The sequence below is a fragment of the Colletotrichum destructivum genome, chromosome 12 (assembly GCF_034447905.1).
Source record: "Colletotrichum destructivum chromosome 12, complete sequence".
Lineage (NCBI taxonomy): Eukaryota > Fungi > Ascomycota > Sordariomycetes > Glomerellales > Glomerellaceae > Colletotrichum > Colletotrichum destructivum.
In genome coordinates, this window is record NC_085907.1 from 309,995 (window position 1) to 326,179 (window position 16,185).

At 49.5% G+C, this 16,185-nt stretch overlaps 5 protein-coding genes across 5 annotated transcripts; 2 read left to right on the plus strand and 3 right to left on the minus strand.

Annotated features, from left to right (window-relative positions):
* Nucleotides 1-153: 153 nt before the first annotated feature.
* On the plus strand, nucleotides 154-2,130 carry CDEST_15515 (Putative carbon-nitrogen hydrolase, protein amidase). Its single transcript, XM_062931671.1, has 4 exons — nucleotides 154-941; nucleotides 1,051-1,377; nucleotides 1,433-1,445; nucleotides 1,499-2,130. Exons 1-4 carry the CDS (start codon nucleotides 806-808, stop codon nucleotides 2,112-2,114), a joined length of 1,092 nt encoding a protein of 363 aa, XP_062787722.1. The 5' UTR covers nucleotides 154-805; the 3' UTR covers nucleotides 2,115-2,130.
* A 1-nt stretch (nucleotide 2,131) lies between these two features.
* CDEST_15516 (uncharacterized protein) lies at nucleotides 2,132-2,740 on the plus strand. Its single transcript, XM_062931672.1, has one exon. The coding sequence runs from the start codon at nucleotides 2,144-2,146 to the stop codon at nucleotides 2,579-2,581; it is 438 nt and encodes a 145-aa protein (XP_062787723.1). The 5' UTR covers nucleotides 2,132-2,143; the 3' UTR covers nucleotides 2,582-2,740.
* Nucleotides 2,741-4,651: 1,911 nt separating this feature from the next.
* On the minus strand, nucleotides 4,652-5,065 carry CDEST_15517 (uncharacterized protein; the record flags this gene model as incomplete). The annotated part of the gene is made up of 2 exons (XM_062931673.1): nucleotides 4,652-4,941; nucleotides 4,999-5,065. The coding sequence occupies 2 exons, from the start codon at nucleotides 5,063-5,065 to the stop codon at nucleotides 4,652-4,654; spliced, it is 357 nt and encodes a 118-aa protein (XP_062787724.1).
* Nucleotides 5,066-5,211: 146 nt separating this feature from the next.
* Nucleotides 5,212-6,472, minus strand: CDEST_15518 (uncharacterized protein). Its single transcript, XM_062931674.1, has 2 exons — nucleotides 5,939-6,472; nucleotides 5,212-5,891 (listed from the first exon to the last, which is right to left on the minus strand). Exons 1-2 carry the CDS (start codon nucleotides 6,427-6,429, stop codon nucleotides 5,348-5,350), a joined length of 1,035 nt encoding a protein of 344 aa, XP_062787725.1. The 5' UTR covers nucleotides 6,430-6,472; the 3' UTR covers nucleotides 5,212-5,347.
* Nucleotides 6,473-6,663: 191 nt separating this feature from the next.
* On the minus strand, nucleotides 6,664-7,241 carry CDEST_15519 (uncharacterized protein; the record flags this gene model as incomplete). The annotated part of the gene is made up of 2 exons (XM_062931675.1): nucleotides 6,664-6,965; nucleotides 7,019-7,241. 2 exons carry the CDS (start codon nucleotides 7,239-7,241, stop codon nucleotides 6,664-6,666), a joined length of 525 nt encoding a protein of 174 aa, XP_062787726.1.
* Between the last annotated feature and the right edge of the window lie 8,944 nt (nucleotides 7,242-16,185).

The window sequence follows — 16,185 nt, forward strand, 5'->3', positions numbered from 1 at the left end:
AGCGCTGATTATGATCCATAAAATGCACAGGTAGATCCAGTCATCGACGTCATGTGCCTCAAGCATAGCCGCCGCCTTGTCGAAGGCCAGTCACAGCTTTGATCCCAATCAAGACGGTAAGAGCGGGCTCAGGTAACCACTCCACTGGCCCCCTCTCATCCGTTATTGGTAGGTTGGCTTCAGCGATGTGATAGTGGCTGCATGTGACAACTGCTTCTCCACCTCCCTGAGCAGAAACCAGGTTAGCGCAAAGTTTTCTTGTTTAGTTCTCTTGCTTGTCCATCAAACTATGTATCCAACTCGAATTTGGCATATGGAGATATGGATTTACCGCTGCCGTATTTCAGTTCAGCGGCAGTGGCATCGACAGATAATGTCATACGGGCTGTCCCAAAGCTCTTTTGCAGGACTTCCGTTCTTTATACAAATCCTTCGATAATTTTGACACAGCGCAGCCTTTCTGAACTATACAAATCCCCGTGGTGTGACAGATCCAACAACTTGCATTGTTCCATCATTGACTCGCCACGAAGTGGATATTGCATGGTACACGTGGCAGCTAGTTAGCGACTGACCCCTCCCAGCACCAACCCTTGATAGCGGCAAATTGTGCAATCTTATTGGACACAGCCCACTGCTACCACCACGCATGGGTACAGGCTTGCAACTCCTATCTCCCTTGTCATCTCCTTGCCCTGCTGCCAGTGCAATTAGTGTGAGCTCCTAGCCCGCTCGTGGACCTTGACCAGTTCCCCTTCTCCCTTGCTCCCGTCTCATGTTGTCCATCGTGTGACATTGCGCCAATATGAGGATAGGATGCCTCCAGTTTGCTCCTCAAGTGGGCGACATAGACAACAACCTCAATCGAGCTGACTCTTGTCTGAACAAAGCGAATACAGACAATCTTGATATTCTTGTCCTGCCTGAGCTGGCTTTTACAGGTGAGTTCTGCTATTTAATTTGGCACTCTTGCATGGCGCAGAGGGCAGCCTTGTGTCGTACATGGTGGCTTCGGGGGCGCATCCTCTCCGCGGAACTGATTCTTGATAGGATACAACTTCAAGTCATTGCAACATATCTCGCACTTTCTCGAACCATCAGGCTCCGGCATCACATCGTTGTGGGCTCGAACCACTGCCCTCAAATACAACTGCAATGTCGTAGTTGGCTACCCGGAAAAGGTAGATGTCTCCAGCAAGTGGCCCACTGGCCCGGAGTTCTACAACTCTGCCATCATCGTCAATGGAGATGGTGAGACGATCGCCAACTATAGGAAGAATTTTCTCTACCACACCGACGAGCCATGGGCTCTTGAGGGGGGAAAAGGATTCTACGAGGGCTGCATTCCCGGACTAGGGAACACGTCTATCGGCATCTGTGAGTTGTCCCGCGAACAGTTTTGGACTGCGCCACTAGCCATCTCTCACTGCAGGCATGGACTTGAAGTAATTAAGTCTAGCTTCCAACATCACAGGGACTCGCTACTGACATCCGACAGCCCTTACAAGTTCCAAACCCCGTGGCATGCTTTCGAATTCGCTTTTCATGTACTCGAATACGATTCTAACTTGGTCATCCTGTCGATGGCATGGATGACCCGGGAAGACGGTCGCATGTTCAGTCGGATGCCGAATGAGCCAGACATGGACACCTTGACCTACTGGGTCACTCGTTTGGAGCCTCTGATTCGGGCGGAGAAGAAAGAGGAGATCATCATCGTCTTCTGCAACCGCACCGGTATAGAAGATGACGCTGTCTATGCTGGAACGAGTGCAGTCATCGGGATTCAAGATGGCGAGGTCAAGGTATACGGCCTTCTTGGACGAGGCGAGAGGGAGCTTTTGGTCTTCGACACCGAGAATCCTCCTTATGGAAAACTCGTGTATCGTCCGGAGTCTGAGAAGTCGCCTATCACGAGCTCTGAGCTGCTGCAGCTCGGCGGCTTCCCGTCACCAGTTGTTTCGTCAGGGCCTGTTGCTTCATCCCGCAACAATGACTCAAGACAAGGCGTTTCTTTGACTATTCGACCCAGCCTCAGCCTGCTTCTCTTCCCAAAAGATCATCTTCTGTCTTGGGGTCTTCCCAAAAATCGTCGAAGAGGTTGCCAGCGTTAGGCCAGACAAAGCTGTTGCCAGCGATCCAAATGCCTACTGGTACTCCGTTGGAGTCAAATTCTAATGACGATACGGCTAGCTCGCCAGAGAGCACATATATCTCAACACCAACTGCTCCAAGCCCTACCCCTCAGGCAATTCGACCGAAACTGACCATTCCACTATCGACACCCCTCCAGCCATGGCAAACCGGTAGCCCAGTACATCACAGTTATCAATCCACCCGCTCGGCTCACTCCCTCCGTTCAACTGACTCAACTCAATCGGACCCGCGGCCCCCCGAAGACAGCACTCCATATCCCCACAGCGGTATTCCACGGAGCACATATCCTAGGAAGGGTCCAGAAGGAGAATATATAGTGCGAGTGTATCAATCACCCACTCGCCTGTCAGACACATCACTCCTTTCAACGACCACTCGCCAACGGAGGCTGGCTATGTCTGGCAACCTTCAGACCGTCTTTTGAAGACACCACTGGAGTCGCAAGAACGGAACCCAGTCGCAGAGTCTGATGAAACCAGAACGCAGACTTTTCACCTCCCGCTATTCGCAAAAGACGAGCCAGCTATTCCCACCCCCCCCCCCCCCTTCTCCTCCGGACGCGTTCCTCAACCTCTGTTCGTACAGCAGTCACGGCTGGCAGCTCAAGGTCGAAGAAGACGGATGACCAGTCAACGAAGGAAAAGATCCCTGGTACGTCTCAGAGTGGAAATACGCGTCCTTCGAGCAAGTCACGTTCGGGAGAGGCCAGTAGTTCACGAGGCGAGATGACGTCGTACACTGGATTACCAGCTCGGCCTTCGTCTCCAAAATCCCGCAACGCTAGTCGAAAAAGGATGCTTGATCGCGCTGATTCCGCTTTGGCGCCCCGTGATCAAGCCAGCGCATTCTCACAGAAGTTAGGATCTATATCTCAAAGAGCTGAGTCAGTGAACAACATTCGAAGCCTGGCAGAAGAAGCTGGCACACCCCAGAACCGGCCGTCTTTGCCAGAGTCTCAGAATTGCAGCAAAAGTCGCCCTCACGAACACTACTCGTCCATCCCGATCGCGGCTAGTCCAAGTATTTACATTGACAAGCGCAATCGAAGATCGCTACCGGCGCTACCGGACGCACACAAGCTACAAGCTCGGCAATCAATGCATAGTGTCAATCATCGCACAACGACTGTACCAATTGCCGAAATTGACATCAGCAATGTGCGGAATGATTGGTATTTGACACGAGACTCAATGACCGAAGACCAGGCCAGGCCGCATACTGCTTCTCTCTCCAGCCCAGCGCAGCAACCAGGTCCGAAGTTCCCACTACCAACACTATCGCCGCATGCCCACTTTAACCCCTTGGATCAAAATCCGGATGAGGTGGCAAGACCAGGGCACAGAGTTCTTCCTGATCTGTGTTCTGGCGGGTCTTCACCGGCAGCGAACAGCACTGAAAGCCCCGTCGCTGAGCCGAAGAGCAAACCAGGAGAAAACCCCAGCTACTCAATCATTGAGTCTGACAAGACTAGCGAGACAAGATCTCTTGCTAAAACTGTTTAAGATGTCTAATCGGCGAGCCGCTCGCAATCGACATCACCGTCCGAGCCGAAACTAGGTTGCGACCGAGCCTGAGCCGGTAGCCTGGGCGGACGTCGTGGCAGAGCCTGAGCCAACAGCGGAGGTTGCGGCCGAGCCTGAGCCGGAAGCTTGTGTGGAATCCATACCAGGGCTCGAGCCCGAACCCGAACCAGCGGCGGAGATAGAAGACGATGGGTGGTCATGGCCTAAGAAGGTCAAGAAGAAGGGGAAGAAAGGGAAGAAGGTTGAAAGCCAGGAGATTTTTTGCTTCTGGAAGGAAACGCATCTTGTAGATGGCGGATGGGAGGATTGTTCCAGCTGTCGGCAGTACGTTGGCAGATTCGTGTCATCCTATCATCAGTCGAGAGCAAATAGTTGATTGGGGATATAGGGCAGCGGTTTTCACGGAACACAGACTAGATAACCAGCTTCTTGACACTGAAACCTTTTCTGAGACAGTAATTGGTGCGTGTGATATCGCTCTCTGACACATTTCATTTGACACTATCTAAAATCTCTCCTCGCATATCCAAGTCCAATACCATTCTCTCAATCCATCTAACCATTTACATGTCTGTATCGCACCTCACTAAGCTCTTTTATCTCGTCATCTTTAGCTTAGTAAAGAAGTGGACTTGCAGCGTCCCGAGAGACCGGCCCGGAAAGGAACTCGAGAAACAGCTGTGGGTCTCCCTCCATGAAAGGTTCTGTCCTTTCAGTTGAAGCAAGAGTCTATTCTCATGCTCTGAAAAGGGGCCCTGGACTTAGCAGACCGCCTCGTAAACTTTCATCTCTCCAGCGAAGAACCCAAGGTCTGACTTATCAAGGGATAGCAATGCGGTTGTCGTTCTGTGGACGGCTGCTCCTATTGCAGTTGAAACGTCGTTAAAAATCCATCTGTGATGCGCTTCAGGACTGCATTCTTGAGAGGCCAGTCATCATATCGCGCCAAGAAAGATTTAAGGTCTATTTCGTTATCGATAGAAGCAAGAAAGACCGGCGGGGTCATAATTCCACTTGTCCTTGGTCGATTCATAACCCGCTCTGACCTTCGTCTTGGTTCTGATGATGATTGTGATGACGTGTGTCGTGGTCTCAGAGCCTTGCTGGTGCCAACAGTCTCCTGCAGAATTGTTCTCACAGCTCTGGGGCCCTAGCTGAATTTTGCCAGCGTTGGCTTGGTCTCTGACGCAGTCATCGTTGGATCTATAAGCGCCATCCTCATCGCTAGTTTCCAGGTCCGAACCAACTTCGGCATAAGCACCTGGGAGCTATTAGTCTCTCGATAACTGGCGGACCTAGAGGTCTAAAAGTGGCAAACGCACGCAAAGCTTCACTCGCTTCAGCCTGGACTCGACTCGCTGGAGGACTTTGGACGTTGCCGACATCTCGGGAGGTATCTACTTCAATTTTTATTAGAGGCTAAATCGGCCTTGTCCTAGTGAACAGAATGGCTTATCAGTCTTGTTGGAGGTTGTGTGAATTATCTCAGTACTGGTAATGCATTCAAGTTGGATATTATCTACCGCCTTCCATTAAATACGTTTGATGTTAGTCTTGCAAGACATCAAATGACAGATCTCTGAAGTCGTTGGCAACTTAGTAGCAAATATGCCTGAATCACTTTGCTGCCTCCTTGTCTTGCCTCTCCATTATCACCCAATGCTGAGTCACAGCTGGCTCGCTTCGATGCAGCCTGTTTGCAATCCATGACCGCTCCTTCCCCTCTTCAATGTATACACGCAAACGCTCCTCTTCCCAATCCGTCCAACGGCGCCGCTTAGACCTTTTAACGTTTTCTTCAAGACTGTCTGGGCTGGGGTAATCATCAGAACAATCATTGCCACTTTGGGTGTCGTGTTATACGGTTCGTCTTCCCCCGTGATTAGTTCGTTGTGTGGAAGTCTCTCCGTAGCATAGTTTTTGATGAACCCAAGGAATAGCTCAAGCATGTCCATTCGTCTTTCACCATCAGGCAACCTAGCGATACCCCCATTGAGAGCCTCGAAAGTGTTGATCATGCGTAATAGGTGTTTCGCAGAAAAGCCGCAAGCATGGCATGTGGCTACTGGTAGGTTCGCCGTGGTGTTGATAGGCGGAGGGGGAACCAATCCGCACCTCTCGGTCTGATCATGGTTCCTAGAAAGGTGGTTTGGGCGAAGTGAGGTAATAGGCGATATTTTTCGCGAGCGACCCTGCCTTGCTTCCTTGCACCTGCTTCTTTTGGAGGTATCAAACCGATGGGGTCTTCCGCTTCAGACCGTTCCGGTGTTTCGGCCGAGCGACGAGGCTGTGTTTCAATTTCGTTTGACAGCCTCTTACTTGATATTTCTGCCGGGACTCGAGGTGGCAATGCGCGTAAAGTCCTGGGTGGCAGAGCCGGTGATTTTGTCCCGTTGTCGACTTTCCGAGGCCTCATTCGTTTAGCCGGGCATAGTCCATGGCTCGCGCTGCCGCCTTCGGTTGGCTCGCCTCCTCGTTTCTTCCGACAGGTAACAATATGGCCAACTTGCCCTGAATCGGAGGCGTGATCAGACGCTGGGGTAGGGAGTGAAAAATCGCCGGTTTGAGGCTCTTTCAACCCGCCCAAGGAACCAACTGGTGCCTTTGCCGAGTCGCTGAGAAATGGGTTTCTAGCAACAGACGGGGACTCCTGGCAGTTGGGCGCTGCGGGGTTGCTTTGTGACAGGGCGTGTAGTACAGGACTACCTGACAGATCTTTCCCCATAAGTTCACATCTTGGGACTGCCATCTCTTGATGGCAGCTCTCAATATCGGTCTCTTCATCGTCAGAACCCCTGCCGTCGTCGGTCTCATCAGCATTGCAACTCCCGCTGCTCTCGCTGCTATCTTCAACTTCAACTACAGCTGTGCAATGATTACGCCAGTCCGATGTTTCTTCCTGGATCGAATCTTGGCTACTCACATGCGTTCATGGCGCTGATATCAGAATTTTCCAGGCGAAGTTGCCCAGTTGCCCGTCTGGCTAGGTCAAGAGCCAATGACAGTTCCTCAGCCGAAGATGGATTTGCCTCGTCATGAGGGGCTCGTTTTGTGGAAGGCTGAGCAGGAAGGGGTGCGCAAGACAACCAAATGGCGAATGTGAGTTGATATCGTCTGCAAATGTGGGTTTTGGCATTGTCGATAGGATACCACCGATCTCACAAGGCGGTTCTGTGGACCCCAAGGACGCGAAGTCGCATTGTGTGTACGCTTCGCCGATTCCAAGATTCTCACCGGAATCAAAGTCAAGGTTGCCAATGCTAGCGAAAGGGTCGGCGCTTGTCCCTATGGTTGTAAGGCGACGTCAGCGGGATGTGGTTAGAATGTAGTTGACATACAGCTTGTGGTCTGGGCCCCTGTCGCATCCAGAACTCCAACGGTCTGTCCAAGTAGTGTTGCAAGGGCCGTTGATGGGAGTTGCGCTTGTTTCTGCTGCTGCTGCTGCTCTTCGCGCTCGTGTCGACGCTTCTGCTCTGCGCGTTGCCTGTTTTTACGCTCTTTTTCTTCGAATAACTGTTTCATGGACTTTACGTCCAATTTTCTGAACTGTGAGAGGGCCATCGTGGGCGAAAGGAAGAAAGGCGAGTTTGACTGATCTAGCATGAGCCGGCTGGCATGGTAATAGCCAAAGGGGGGCTTTATATATTTGTGTTATCCGCCTTGAAATGAGCCCCTCCTCTCCTGGACACGACTGTTCATCCAAAACATCCGCCCATCAACCCATAGAAGACCCTGCTGCTTCCACACCTACAGGGGAATACGTAACCAGCATCACTTGGCCCACTAGCTAAATGCAACTCATTCGTCATGCGGTACTCAGGATGATGCGATATTCTCTTCCAAGCCTTGGTGATGCCCCTGACGCGCTGATGGGCGCCTTCTCGTTTGTGATTGCCGATCTGCCTCGCCCATCGACGGCTGTGATAGCGGACTTGCCGGGCGAATGGTTGGCCATATCCGCAGCATGGCGAAGCCATGAGCCCCTGTCAAGACCTAGCGAGCCACGTCACCAGCTTTGAACTTGGCCTGGACGGTCTCAGCTCCCAGGCCGTCCCTGGAGAATGAACCATGGTCGTCAGACTGCGATAGGCACCCATCCACTTGCCGTACAACTTCGGCGTTCTTGTGACACTGAGTAGGGCCTGTCCGGTTGAGTCTGACACTCTATCGAGCCCGGTCGACCTTTCAGCCGGCACAACTAAGCCGCCCCCTGAGCATGGATGAGAATGAGGCCATCAGCGATGCGGCCTCGCAAGCCATACCACATGAGGCAAGAATTTGGCGGAACTTTTGATTGCCTCGGGAATAATGCGCCGGTGCCTCGAGCTGAGTTCGAGCTATCCGGTGTCCCCCGTCTCGTATAGGCAAGGTAATCAATGTCGGCGTTACCTGGTCGAAAAGTCATACCAGGGGGGGCCAAATGTCCAGGAAGGCCAGGAAGTGAATTGCCTGAATAGGTAATTTTGTTAACTCAGAAAGTCGGCTTAGCTGATATCCGACGCACCCTGGATTCCTTTCATCCTTGGTCCACGTCAGGTCTATGCAGACTCGCGTACTGTCATGAAGGTCCAAGAGCCGACAGCCCCTCCCATGGTGTGAGTCATCCCGAAAGGGGAATTTGGTCGGCGAGAGGGGAAGTTGCTAGCTTTGTATTTCTGGCCGCTCGGTGTCGTGGCAACCTACATATTTGGTTGCGGCGTTTTACACAAGCTGCCCATTGACTGATAGTTCGGGAATGCCGACACAAGTTGGTTCTCGGGTGGAGGGTTTCTTCACGAGCCTCGCAAGAGCTATCCCTCCTGGAGGAACATGCTATCTCAAGGATGATGAGCCGCGGAACGTCGTTCGAGACCGTGATACGCGTACAGCCTGGCCATGCGCTACATCTCGTATATGGGAGGCCAGCATCGTTGATGTTACCTCAGTCCAGGCCAGAAACAGGCAGAGCCGATGTCTAGGGTTCAGACAAGACGTGAATTGCCCATTGAGGCAATTCGCTAGCGTGTAATCGTAGCCCCTGACTGTAAGGCCGGAGAGAAAGAGACCAGCGCGGCAGACCCTGCTCTGTGTCATGCGACGTGTTATCGATCCTTGCGGATTGCTGACCCAAGGTTGAGGGCTTGGAAATTACCAGACATAACGTCAACAACCCCTTATTCGTCCACCCCCCTTATTCGTCACCCCGCACGACGCGTAATCCTATGATCATGATTTCTACCCCCTCATTTCAAACTATTATAACAATTGCAATTATTACTCAAACAACATCAATCTTTCACTACAGACTACTCTTATCATTATGAGTCAATATACCGAAAATCAGATCCAACAGGCCCTTATTGCTGTTACTGATGGCAAGTCTGTCAGGAGGGCTGCAATTGAATGGGGGATTCCTCGATCAACACTGGAGTATCGCATGCGAGGCTGCCAAACCAGATCTATAGGCAATAACTATCGCCAGCGATTATCGACTGATCAAGAGCATCATCTAAGTGAATGGGTGCGAATCCAGCATGCCCTACGCCTTCCACCAACCCATCGCCAGCTGAAGGACTTTGCAGAAAGGATCCTTCAGATCAGTGGCGATAGCCAGCCTATTGGAAAGAACTGGATCCAGGCCTTTATCAAAAGGAACCCATCTATCAAGGTTAAAAGAAGCCGATCTATCGATTCCAACCGTGTTAATGGAGCAACTGCTGATATCATCAGACCATGGTTTCAGCATCTCGCCATACCAGAAGTCAGGGCTATAAAGCCACGTAATCGATATAATATCGACGAGACTGGAATCCTTGAGGGCAAGGGATCTAACGGCCTAGTCCTTGGATGTGCTGAAGTGAAGGCAGTCCAGCGGAAACAGCCTGGATCGCGAGCCTGGACCTCTATGATCGAGTGTATCTCTGCTGATGGGCATGCTCTGCCGCCCCTTGTTATATTCAAGGGTAAATCAGTCCAACAGCAGTGGTTTCCTCTTGATCTTGGCCCTTATACCACCTGGACCTTCACAGCAACTGAGAATGGCTGGACAACAGACGAGACAGCAGTCACGTGGCTGAAGGAGGTGTTTATTCCATTGACAGGGGCAGGGGGCAAGGCGGAGGCAAGGCTGATGATCCTGGATGGCCACAGCAGCCACGTTTCAACAGACTTCATGTGGCTATGCTATCAAAACAACATCTACCTACTTTTTCTGCCACCTCACACCTCACACGTCCTCCAGCCTCTTGATCAGTCAGTCTTTGGGCCTCTGAAGGCTGCCTATAGGAAGCAACTAGGGTACTTGGACCTCTGGAACGATTCAACTGTTGTGGGCAAGAGAAACTTCCTTGGCTGCTATGGAAAGGCACGTCTGGCAGCTCTGACAGGGCAGAATATCACTAGTGGGTGGAAGCGGACAGGGTTATGGCCTGTCTCTGCCAGTTATCCCCTTAGGAATCCTTTGGTGCCTGACAACAGCCCTTCAGCACTAAATCAGCAGCCTCAGAGTAGGTCTGCTGATGACTGGGACTCTCATACGACTATAGTCACGTGGAATACACCAAGGAAGCCAGCTGAGCTCAAGGATCACCTGGACTTATACAGCAAGTTGGATAACAGCAGCAATAGCAACAACAGCACCCAACGGCTGTTATTCAGAAAGGTCCAAAAGGCCTTTTATGATAAGGATTATCAGCTGGGAGCTGCCCAGCTGAAGATCAGCATGATGGAGTCCCAGATGGACAGCATAAGGAAGAGGAAACGTAAGGCAGTTAAGATAGACCCCAACACTAAGTTTGCAAGGATCAAAGACATCCACAGGGCTCAAATTGAGGCTGGCGAAGTCAGCGATGGTCTAGATGAAACCGGCGGTAGTAGAAGCCCTAGTGGAAGTGTTGGCAGCTGTATTGTAGTAGCTGATAATTAGTTGTGTTAATTTCAGCGATTAATAGTTATGTTGTGATGCTTATGATGCGGGGTGACGAATAAGGGGGGTGGACGAATAAGGGGTTGTTGACGTTAATTCAGCCGAATGCCGCACAATGCCGATGCTTCTGTCGGTCTTTTGTGTCTGACTAACTAAGTTCATGAGCTATATTTCAGAGTTGTATATATGCCACCATAGATTAGACGTCTTTCCTAATGGTCTTCATGTAGGAGCTTACGGCTCTTAGTAAGGGCGTCAAATGTTGAACTGCTTTGGACTCGCGCATGGTGTAATAATACGGTACGACGTTCCAGCTGCAAGTTACCACGTCTTTCTACACAAACTCTTTGTTTTTGTCCGGCTTTTCCGGGCCCTAAGGAAGCAGAGGCCGAAGCTTCCGGCACCTGCCGGAAGGAAAGCGGAATATGTTAGTTCCTTGTTGCCAAGCGGGAGGCTGAAGGGTGGGATATCCTGTGCGGCCAGTTGTGCTATATATCTACCTCAGATGGGGAGTTTTGGTATTATAAACGACATTCTAAGAGTATCAATAAGATAGTCAGTTGTTTCCGTATAAGTAAACCAGCACACCTGGAAAGATAACACCTTGGTGTTCTTCTCCGCAATAGACTTCTGAGAGGGTCAGGATGCCATCCGGTGCCGGCCCCGGCAGGCAGGAGATACTGCTGCTAAGTGGGCCTCTCGGAAGCATCTACACGACTCTGACTTCGGAAAGATCTGCTGGTGACAGTGCTGGTTGACGAATATAACCAGAAAATGATTGGTGTTGATAAAAGTGACCAGATGAGACAAAATTTCAATAGGGCCGCCCTAATCGTCGAGGAGGCAGGCAGGCAATTAAATGTGATTTCCTGTCAATTCTTTTATTGAATCTTTAATGGTGCACTAGAAAGTCTACGTAACTGGTCACCGTGCACTGCAGGCAGAAAGATGATCAACAGGGTAGCAAGTCCATCACTGTTGTTGATAGCACTTCCAGTCACATTTCAATGACTATAGAATCCAACGGATACCTGATCATAAGAGAAACGGTCATAAATCTCTAAGCATTCTGATAATCCCCAAAAACTTTGTACTTTGAGCCTACTAACCTGTGTATGATACACAGACGCAATGGCGAATGCATTCTCTAGGTTGCAATGGTACCTTGGAATGATATTTAAATCTGCTTACGAGCTCACCATATTACCTGTTAGTAAAGGTTACTGATGGAAAGAGAACGGCAGATCTCTGCTGGCTATTGTACTAAGAGCGGGCTTTGAGTGAGGTTTATTTTGTAAGGCTAGCTAGTATCACGGGTCATTCGTGATAAGAACTTTGTACTAGGATAAGACTATTAAAACCGAAACCTCGTAGGCAGTGCATTGCCTTTGAACGAGGCGCTTGTAGCATGAAGTTCATAGTTGATTTAGTTTATACGAGCAGGTCAGAACAAACAACTGCACCGCAAAGCAAAAGCTTAGGTAATGATGCACCTGCATCATTATCTCATGTTCTACACTATATAGTTACGTCGGCCAGCACCCCAACCGGTTGTACCGTAATACTAGTGACCATGTTCTCACCCTCTAAGAAGAAACCACATTTTTGACGCAATAGTTTTGGAACTATCGTAAAGAGGCATGTCCATAAAGCTAGAAAGTGTAAATGCGAAGGGGTTTCGTACGTCGCTCTGAGGCCGCGCAAGATATGCTGCCACAAGGGGTACGAGGCATTGGTGACTGCACGTAAGAACTTGCAAGCGGATCATGTAAACCTTGTGCCACCAAGTCTGGGCTAGATTTAATTTGTAGGCCTTAACATGCAGATTCTTCATATAACATTTTAATAATACTCAGCTCAAATTTTGATGCTAAGCATGATGGAGTACGGATCCGTTTCCAGCGGGCGGGCGATTTGCTTGGTGATTAGTATAGCACAGCGACTCGGTTTACGGTGAATTTAAGGTAACTAAGGCAGAATTGGGCCATTATGCGCACGTGTAGCGGCTAACACCAAGGGAATTGACTACCTAGTTATCTAATACTAGCATAACCAGCATCGATATCACTATTTTTTGTCCATAGATGTCTATTTTGGTTGACGTTACTTTTGGCTACAGAAACGTCGATACCTTAGTGTATGTCACTTAAGGCGATTACGGAAAGATACGTTAAGGCGGTGCAGAGATAAAAGAGACTTTGTCGTCTCCTGGTAGTTCAACTGTTGCACTGAACATAGTCATGGCATTATTGCTTCTCAATCAATGATCATGAGTACGTATACGCAAGACGCCTTTGAGGACATGATAAACGACGAGCTTGCCTCGAAGCAATTGCTACAAGAAGCATTACAGGCAGCTGATGAGTAGCATGCTCTTTGGAGAGCAGCGTTCTTGTCTAGTGTAACGCTGAACATTGTACTCGTTTTAACCCTGCAGTTTGTCTTAGCTATTAAATACTACAGCGTCTAGTTTGGTACGTATGGAATTCTGTAGTCATATATTTTATCGACATTAAAGCTTTGATTCATAGCTTTGATGAGAATAACAGAGGCTGCGAGTTATGATGGGTATACAAATAGAAAGAAGCCCAGCTTAGAGCGTAAAAAAATATAGTTTTTGTTTCTCAACGCTCTCAGAATTTTAGTTTGTTCCATAATTCTTTACATTTGGATTTTTCCTGTTTACCCTGGCTGAGAAACGAAGCAACACTGTTCCAGGTTAAATGCACCAAGCCCTGAATCGAACCCTTCCATCTGCGTGTTCGTTGACAGAAGTTTAGGTTAGCACTGCAGAAATAGTGAGAAACACCAGCGACACATTCGATATGCTCAATATGAGCCAGTCTCATCGGAGACTCACCGCCCCAAGCGAAGGCTCGGGTAAGGTGAAGTCTGTCGCTTCGAAGGCAGGGGATATGTGGTAACGGCCGTGGCCTCAAAAAAACAAGCCGTTAGTACACCCTTTTAGGCCTGTAGAATCGGCAATATAACGAATTATTTAACTTTGCGTAAAGTTTCAATATAGACTTGTGTAGGGGTGGGATTCAATGAAGTGGGCAGAGGAGTAGTCGAAGGCACGAGACCTAGGTTTTACAGTCAGGTATCCTACAGCGGTGCTTTCTGCTAACGGGTACTTGAGGTCGTTACTCCAGAACAGTAGTTGTTAGCCTCGTAGGTAGTTTGGCAAGTCTGGTAGGTTTCCGGTGATAAGTCGTACACTTCAAGGCGTAGGTAGCTCGTTTAGCTTCAAACAGAAGGATACTCCAAGATTAACTACGTATGAGAGTGAATCACGAAGTTGAATGCTGAAGAGCTATAGAAGGTTTCTAATTTTACTGTCCCATAATCGAGCATTATACTCAAGTCCTTGCACCGGATCATATAGCTTGACTAGTGATCCATGGTGTTGGATCAGTTGCACTGGTTCCTGAACCTTGGTGGGAGATCGAATTATTGATTGAATTATTCCTGCACGGTTTCAACCGCTATTATATCAGCAGCTTTGTCCGGAGTGCGGGGTTTGGCCAACAGCCGCAGCGTCGCCGATGAACCGCGACGCCCCACATCGCCCTGCTGTTGAACCAAGGCCAGCTGTTTCCAGATTCCTCGCTGTACTGTCTATCTCATGTGTCTCCATTCTCTCTGTTGAAGTGTATATTTACGTTGTCTCTTTTCCTAGCTATTTTCTTTCTCGCCATCGAATTCCCTCTTTCGTGTCTTCCTGCTTCGGCTCTGTCGGTGCTTGCCACCATGTGCGGTTCTGCATACCTACAGTCTCTAAAGTCCTTTGTTACCTACTGCCGGATTTCTATGTAGCCTCGTAATTCTTGTCTGTTGACCACTATTGCCGTTCACCACCTTGGCCCAAGTGAATTCCACAAAGCACAATGCTCCACTGACTCCGGCGTGTTCGATTACTGGATATGAGAGCTCCCCGCACAGATTCTGCAGACATTGTCGCGCGTTGAAGGGCCACCAATCCTGCTTCGCAACAGGAGAGACAGAGGGCCAATCTATCTGTGGTCTGTGGTATTGTGCGGCATCGATCGCAGCACGTCTAATGTCTGGTGCTTTCTCTGTGCAGAAGTTGATACTGTTCTATCGGACTCATCTTCGCCGTTGTAGGACGTTGCAAACTATTGTCGGGGGTGACAGGAAACCCAACAACCTGTCGGTGGCAGTTGTGTTAATGTTGGTTGTTTGGGCGCAGTCGTTGTGCTTCGTGTATCAGCTCGTGGCTCACCCGCGGCGGTGGCGATAGTGTTGTCTATTGACACGCCGTTTTTGGCGGCTTGCTCTCGAAAATTTCGTGGTCAGGGACTGCTATGAAGCCACACATGAGCCCCTTTGAAAGCAGAATCAATGTCGAGGATGGCATTGTGCCCAGATCGTGTTGGATCAGGTGCTGCAAGCTTACATTTTTTATTGACCGCCTGCCGACTTGTTCAGAGGTGCCCTAACGCTGCCCTAGTAACCAACTGAACTCTGAGTCGTAACACTAGTCTATATGCTCTGCTAAAGCCTTCCTGATGCATCTTGTATCGGAAACGTCTCCCAAATGAGTTGCATGTAACTACTGCCTTGAGAGTAAACTTCCTAATAGTGAACCTGCGGGCTATGGAATAATACAAATCAGAAGGGTCTGGTTTAAAATAACAACTAGCCTTGTTAGCAAAAATTTGGACATGGAACATAACTCTTGGAGATGGGAGGTGATAGACAATAGCCATCACAGGCCAGTATTACAGCCCAACCTGTCAGGGTGCTGGGCGGCGTAACTATAGTGCAGAATAGGGGATCATCATGCACACGAGCGACGCCAGTTCGTCACTAGAAGCGTTGCCTTTATCAGCATCGGTGACTGCAACAATCCAACGGGCTACGTTCGGGTTTGGTCACTGTATTGTTGAGGTCAGCCGCCAGCAATGCCGTCAGACCAGACAGTGCGTGCGCTTAACCCTCACTTTAATTTGGGTTCACGGGCCACAAGAAAGCAGAGCAATGTATAGGTTGAGTCCGCACTGGAAAAATCAGCTGCTGCATCCACTTCGGAATACTCGTCTAATTATCACGTGAATTAAACGGCCGATGACAGTCTTCATATCCACTTTACACCGACCCGAAACTGTCAAATTATTGGGGCCAAACGTACTAAGAGAGTACTTATGTTAATCTAACTCAATCTATCGCGGGTATGGATGTGGCCTTTTGGAAGTGGGATTTGATTTGTATTGGCCAATGCGTTAGTAGTACGCCATAACGAAATACCCATTGGGAGCACTAGTTACCAGACTGTCGGGATCAGCCAGCCGTGGACTATCCATGTTTAGGTTTGAGATTGCGACAGCGAAACCTGAAACTTTTGTGCAACAATCAGCACCCTCTACTCTGTACACGTAATTGGTGATCTCCACGAATCGGAGACACCCTCACGAAGGGTCAGATGACACTGCCAGCATTTCTTTTACATCCGCGGCAAAGTGACAACGATTCGGAGAGGATTGTGGTCTTCTCGATTGTTTGACCTTACTAAAGTTCTCCACTTCATTAAGCCCGTCGCAAGTGACCCATCCTAAACAATGGTGGCCCGACATGGCTTTA